General features: G+C 60.4%; 1 protein-coding gene across 2 annotated transcripts; it reads left to right on the forward strand.

Annotated features, from left to right (window-relative positions):
- The first annotated feature begins 225 nt into the window (after positions 1-225).
- On the forward strand, positions 226-4,777 carry SAMD10 (sterile alpha motif domain containing 10). 2 transcript variants are annotated; one of them, XM_027976932.3, is made up of 5 exons: positions 226-376; positions 2,321-2,502; positions 2,583-2,754; positions 3,071-3,211; positions 3,414-4,777. In XM_027976932.3, the coding sequence occupies exons 1-5, from the start codon at positions 286-288 to the stop codon at positions 3,434-3,436; spliced, it is 609 nt and encodes a 202-aa protein (XP_027832733.1). In that variant the 5' UTR covers positions 226-285; the 3' UTR covers positions 3,437-4,777. The 2 variants fall into 2 exon arrangements, with proteins under 2 accessions (XP_027832733.1, XP_042085799.1); XM_042229865.2 differs by having other exon boundaries at positions 3,437-4,777.
- The last annotated feature ends 2,017 nt before the right edge of the window (positions 4,778-6,794 follow it).

A 6,794-nucleotide genomic window follows, 5' to 3' on the forward strand; every position in this document is an offset into this window, starting at 1 on the left:
GTTCTTGGACTCATGCCCAGGTGCGCACGGCCGCCCCTTGCCCTGGCAGCCGCCCTCCGCGCTTGCAGATCCGCGCGCCGCCGACACCCCTCGGAGCTCCCGGAGCGCGCCCGGCTCTCAGGGCTCGGCGGCAGGTGCCTCGCCGCGCAGACTCGCTGGGCGCGGGGACCGGCTCAGGCGCGGGGCCGGCTGGGGCGGGGCGGCGGCGCGCGTTCCCCGCCGGCCACACGGGCCGCCCTGCGCCCGGCGAGGGGCGTGTGCACCGGCGGGGGACTCGCGGGCCCCATGTTCACGGAGCTGAGAACCAAGCCGAGCCCCCCGCGAGGCCGTGCCGGGGCTGTGCGCGCCGGCTTCGGGGAGCGTCGGGATGTGGATGGTGAGCGGGGCTGGATCGGGGCTCGGGGCTATCGCTGTCTGCGGGCTCTGAGAACCAGAAGGACAGGGGCGGGTCCTGGCGTACTCTGAACGGCCCCCGCGGTCGGAACAGGAGGCGCGTCCCGGCCGAACCGGGTCCCCAATGTCTTTGTCCCGCGCTGAGTCGAGGGCGGGGGTTGCGGGGGCGGCGGTCAGGGCTTGGGGGTCTGCGCGCCCTGGCTTGGCGGAGGTAACCCCCCGGGGCTCCTGTCCCCACGCTAGCACCGCCCTGCGGTCACCTTTTTCTTCGCGCGGAGTAAATCTCTCTCGGCCCCTGCAGTGGGGCCCAGAGGGGGCCAATACCACGGACGGCTCGGGAGCCCCCGCCCCATTTCCTCCTGGAATTCTGACATTGGGGCTGGAAGGGAGGGACTGACCGACCGACGGACGAAGGACGGAGAGTCCTCCCCCGGCGTGCGGAGGAAATGGGCGGGGCCTGGCTGGCCCAAGACAGGTGCAGCGCGGGCAGAGACTTCCAACTGGTTATCCCGCCCAGAGGCCACACCAGGCGAAGCCCTGAGACCCGAGCGCGCATCCCCTCAGGATGCTGGCTTAGAATGAGTCTCCTTCCTCCCTACTAGAACCCACCTAGGCTAGGCAGCGGCCAGACTGGCCACACCCTCTGTCTGACCCTAGACTTCAAATTTAGAGTTACCGGTGGCCATCCAGTTCCAGAAAGTTGCAGGAATGGGAAGGAAAGAGTGGGAGAAGGATGTGGGTTTCCCTCAGTATTGAAACCTTCTGGGCACATCACCGAAGCCCAACCCTCAGTGGGGTGAGGAGCCCTGCCTGTCATAAGGAGTGTTTCTCACCCCGTCCTGCTGACAGGGTGGGTGGAGGACCCCGGCCTGGGATCCCCATCCTGCCTGCTGAGTCAAGGCCTGGATGCTGGAAAATGGGGCAGGCTGGGCCCTGCTTTATGTCTGTCCCCAGGGTGCTGTTGACTTGTGGATACCATACATCCATCCACTCAGTCATTCACAATGTTTCTGGACACTTCCTGTGTCCAAAGACCTGTGCAAGGCTTTGGGAGGGGCTCTGCCCTCCCCTGACTTGTGTCAGCAACCAGCAGAGTAATGACCATAAAACTAAAATGTGATGAGTATAATTAAGTTGGTGTGGGAAGAAAAAGCAGGTGTCAGCTAAGGTCCCTGAGCACGTGGCTGTAGCCTGCATGTCTGTGCTGACCAGTGCAGGAGTACCAGGAGCTGCCCTGGGCTGGGGGCCTGCAGGGGATCAGGGGGCAGCAGGAACCTTGTGGGCTTGCCCCGAGTTCAGCTTCTTGTTCATGAGTCACAGCCAGTGAGCACAGCAGGAAGAGGCCGAGCCTCGAAGGAATGCCAGGGAGGGCTGCAGGGACTGGGTGCCTTTGACGACGTGGGCAGGCAGCCCAGCCATAGGGGTCTCACCACCGCACAGGGGCTTCCAGGGTGCTCGGGCCAGCGTTTCCTCACAGGCAAGTCGTGTGTGCATACCGTGGTCGGATGTGGCTATGCCAGTCCAAGGAGGGGTCAGGGCTGACCCCAGCTAGTGCCTCACCTGGCTCTGAGTATAAAACTCCCGGGCAGGCATGTCTCACTCTAATTAAACAGAATCCAACAAGGGACTTCTCTGGTGGTCCAGTGGCTAAGACTCTGTGCTCCCAATGCAGGGGGCTCAGGTTCAATCCCTGGTTAGGGAATTAGATCCCACATGTTGCAACTAAGTCCCAGCATAGCCAAATTAAAAAAAAAAAAAAATCCATCCAGCTCACCAGAGCACAGACTGTGGGTACTGGTGAACCCATAGCTGGGAAAGTGTTTCTCCCCTTCAGTGGAGGGAAGATGGGCTGAGCAGCAGGAAGCCAGCTCACAGGGAGATGAGCCCCTGTCCCTGACCCCTGTGACCAGGCACCCCTACTCTGCAGCCACTGCCCACTTCAATTTCTGCCGGACCCTCCTGGATCACACGGTGTCGGCCGAGAACATCCCCTGCCCCCTGCCTCGGACACCGGGTACTAGCCTCACGTGGCACGACTCCCGAAGCCAGAGGGCGGCTGGCGGCCGGCCGGTCAAGCTCCTGCAGCAGCCTGGCACCGAGGCCCCCCAGGTATCCACCCACCCACTATACCCACCTCAGTACCTGCCCTGCTCGCCACCTCTCTCCACCAGCCACCCCTCTCCCCACAGGGCCGGCTGTACTCTGACCACTATGGCCTATACCACACAAGTCCGTCCCTGGGTGGCCTGACGAGGCCCGTGGTCCTGTGGAGTCAGCAGGACGTCTGCAAGTGGCTCAAGAAGCACTGTCCCCACAACTACCTCGTCTATGTGGAGGCCTTCTCTCAGCACGCCATCACTGGTGCCTGGGGGGGTGGGGACTAGGGTGTGGCAGGGGCGTGGGGCTCCTCCCCCATCCCCTCTTTCTTGGTTTCTTCCTCTGGGTCGTCATTTCTCCCAGTCCCTCTGTTTCTGCTGTTACCTGGCTTTGCTCTGCTCAGTCTCCATTCATCCTTACGGTCCCTTCACCTCTCTCCCTCTCTTGCCTTGTCTCTTTGAATCTCTGAGTCTCTGTCTCTGCCCACCCCACCTATGTTTTCCTCTGTCTCTGCCTTTGCTCTTGAAGCCCCGTGGATGGTGACCTGGGCTCCACCCCTCTCCTCTTCCCTCCCTCACAGGCCGGGCGCTGCTGCGGCTGAACGCAGAGAAGCTGCAGCGGATGGGGCTGGCGCAGGAGGCACAGCGGCAGGAGGTGCTGCAGCAGCTGCTGCACCTGCAGGTGCGCGAGGAGGGGCGGAGCCTGCAGCTGCTCAGCCAAGGTCAGTGGGAGGAGCCAAGAGAGCCAACCTGTTCAGACAGGCCTAGGGGTGGGGGACTGGGCCTGGAGGAGCCCTGGAGTGCAGGGTGGGCACACTGACCTCAGGAGGGTGGCCCGGGACCTCAGTAAGGGCCATCCTGCACCCAGGCAAAAGGGAGAATGCCAGAGGCCCCCGACTCTCCTTACCCCCATCCACCTCTTAGCTTCCTTCGGAAACATGTCCTAGCTGCTGCCTAGGCTTGAAATCCGGACCCCAGCACTGTGACCGGAGCCCCAGTGAGGAAGAAGCAGAGCTGGCCTTGCAGCCCCTCAGACCCTGCGTGGCCAAGCCTAGCCCAGTGGACAGGTGGGACCAGCATCGCCACCGCCAACCATCTCTGGTTGTGCGCTCCGGGCTTGCCTGGGAGTGGGGTGAGCGGGTAGGCAGGGGCCGCCTACCAGGTGGGGTCCTTCCTACCAGGACCTGAGCCAAGGCCCACCCCCTGGTGCTGCTGGCAGCATGCAGGGCAGCCACCTGGAGCCAGAGCAGATCTGGACATCCCCCCAGACTCCCAGGGAGCCTGTTTATTTATATTCCCTTCACACACGTTGAAGTCCTCCCTCCACTGCCTGCTGAGTCATGCGTCTTCTAGGCACCCTGCCCTCTCCCAGGGCCAGAGGTCTGCCCCCTTGCCCCATTCACACCCTTCCCCAGCCCTGAGAGGACTGCCTGCACAGGTGGGATGAACTGCCAAGGCTCCCTTTGGTGTGTGCCCCTCCCCTGTTCCCACCCAAAGAGTGGTTATCAACACAGGTCCTGCCGGGCACCATGTCAAGTGCTCTCACTCATTTCTGAAACCCTTACTATGTTCCATCTACTCATGGGGACTGGGGCTCATACCTAAGACCTGACAGACACAAGGAGGACCACACTTAGCACCAACACCAGGCTCAGCTATGTCCTGGCCTTAGGTTGTGGGATGGCTCTGTCCTCCCAGGGTCATGGAGACTGCCTTTCAGGCTTAATCATGGGTGGGCATTCCAGGAAACCTGGATCCACACAAGAACTCTCTTGACAGTAGCACCCCTTGCCCACCCAGGGGAGACCCATGCAACCATTCAGTGGGTCAGAGGGCCCCAGATTTGGGACTGGTGCAGCCGAGCAGAGGGAGAGCTAGGGTGGTCCCGACAGCCCCCACCTCTTGTTCCTCTGTCCACTCACACCCCAAGGGGACTCTGAAAACCTCGGGTTAGTTGGTGCTGAGCCATGAGCCCCTAAGCTGTGCCCTGAGCTGCCCTCAGGATGGGAGGTTGGTTGTTGCGGGTCTCACATGGAATTTGAACAACTGGCCTGGTGCCTCCCACCCTGTGCACCCACCATGGGAAGCCCCTCGTCCTTCCCAGCTGCCCTGAATATCCCTAGCCACCTCATACCGTCATGACATGACCCTTTCCAGGGATCCTTCCTCTCTCCCCTAGTGCCTCCTTGTCTTGCCCCCTCAACCTCACTGTGCTCCTGTCTTGTCTTCCTTGTTTTGCGTTTTTATATTCTGACAAAAGAATCAGAAATAAACTTGGTTCTCAAGTGCCCGGAGTGTGCTGTCTGACTGAGACCATCCAGGCATGTGGGGTGCTGCTCAGAGCCTTGGTAGGGGGCACAAGCCTGGGCCTGGGAAGAGGAGGTGCCCTGAGCAGCTGCCTCCAGCTGGGGCCACTAGGGGGCAGTGGTGTCCCACCCTGGCTGAGCACCTGTTTACCCCAACCAAGACCCTGCCTGCCTTGCAGGTGGGCTGCACCCAGACACAGACACAGGTGTGTTAGGTCCCTGGGGCTGCCTTAACAAATGACCACAACAAGGAGGCTTCACAGAAACAAACTTTCTCATTGTACTACAGGCCACAAGTCTGAAATCCTTGGGCAGCATTCCTTCCAGGACTCACAAAAGAACACCTCCTTGTCTCTCTCAGCTTCTAGGCGCTGCCCCATGGGATCCCTGGGCTTATGGACATACCATTCCATCCTGAATTCTGGGGTCCTATCACCTCTGTGTCAAATCTCTCTCCTACAGGGACACTTGTCTTGAGAGGTAGGGCCCACGTGGATAAGCCAGGATGATCTTGTCATCTCAAGATCCTTAACTTAATCACGTCTGCAAACCCCTCATTCCAGATAAGGTCCCACTCATTGGTTCCAGCGACCTGAAATGGCTGTCTTTTTGGGGGGGGTCCCCACTTAGCCCCTCACAGAAGGTAATGCCCTGACATAAGAAACACATGGTTCACAGTACATGCCCCCATACGTACCCACACAGCAACCAGGCACACACAAATACTAATAGGCCCCTGCAGCCTGGACACATAGGCACCAACACAGAGACATATAGACACCTGTGTCCAGATGTACAACACAGTGACCTGTGACCAGCCTCCTGTGACCTCCTAGCACACAGAAAACACCAGGCACAGTGCACTCCCCACACAGAATACACACGACGTCATGTGTTGCCCTGTGGCCTGGACACACATTCACTAAGACCTGGACAACCTGGGTACTAACATACAACAGGCATCTTTCCCACCTAGCATGGGACACAGACACACCCTGACACCCTGATGTCTTGACACACGTGGTCACATAGACACACCTACACAGAGGGGTTGACATGCCACACATGCAGACTTATACGGGGAAAGTTATAGCCTTGGATGCATCAGGGCATACACAGTGACTACCTCCCCAAATCCTGCAGGTCATGACCCCAGGGTGGGCACAGTGAACTAAGGAGGGATCACCCAGGCTTCTCTGGCTCTGATTTCCAGGCGAAGGACTGACTGACCCCACCCCACAGAGGGCTCCGCCCTGTCTCTGCCCCAGAGTGGACATGCCTTGAGAGAAGCAGCTCCAAAGGGTCCCTGGGAGAACAGGATGCACATCTGCCCAAGAGCTTTGCGCCCTGCCCACAAGTGCAGCCGCACCTGCTCCAGTGTGGACAAGCAGAGGAGGCGGAAAGGGCCTCAGGGAAGGGGGAGCTTCTTGTGCCTCCGGTTCCCAACTACTCCCCTACTCTACTTCATTCATTCCAAGTCATGGTGAGGTGGGTGTGCTGTCACATCCAGACCTGATACCAGCGGCCCCGGGGAGGGCCCAGTTCTGGGGCACAGAGGAGCAAGGCACTGGTGGCTGGTCTAGGACCACCCCCCAAATTAGCAAGAGGATGATCAGCAACCCCAGGAAAGCCCACAGGCCGCAAACTGCTCCGGGACTGCCAGGAGCCAGGCCATTTCCCCAGGGTGGCCACAGGCAGACGTGGTTACAGGGCTGATTGGAAAAGAGGCTGGATCCTGCTTGGCAGGCTCAAGGCCCCCGGGGCCAGGAGTTCAAGGTCCCAGAAGAGCGCGGCCTTCATGGCCACACCTTCCCCGGGTCAGGTCGTAGAGATGCCTAATCTCTTCCATCCGTGCGCGCTGGGATTGGGACAGCACCCAGCGCCCCACCATGCCTCAGTTTACCCCAGTGCCTGAAAACTGCCTCTGGCCCGAAGGAGGCGTCACTGGCCACTTTGCTCTGGCGACCCAGCCCACGCAGGGGACGGACAGGCAGCGGGG

The sequence above is a fragment of the Ovis aries genome, chromosome 13 (genome assembly GCF_016772045.2).
Source record: "Ovis aries strain OAR_USU_Benz2616 breed Rambouillet chromosome 13, ARS-UI_Ramb_v3.0, whole genome shotgun sequence".
In the NCBI taxonomy this organism is placed as follows: domain Eukaryota; kingdom Metazoa; phylum Chordata; class Mammalia; order Artiodactyla; family Bovidae; genus Ovis; species Ovis aries.

Coding starts and splice junctions, on each gene's coding strand:
- SAMD10 (XM_027976932.3), top strand. CDS start 286: ATGTTCACGGAGCTGAGAACCAAGCCGAGCCCCCCGCGAGGCCGTGCC. Junction 2,503..2,582: donor CTGGCACCGAGGCCCCCCAG/GTATCCACCCAC, acceptor CTCTCCCCACAG/GGCCGGCTGTACTCTGACCA. Junction 3,212..3,413: donor CCTGCAGCTGCTCAGCCAAG/GTCAGTGGGAGG, acceptor TCCACCTCTTAG/CTTCCTTCGGAAACATGTCC.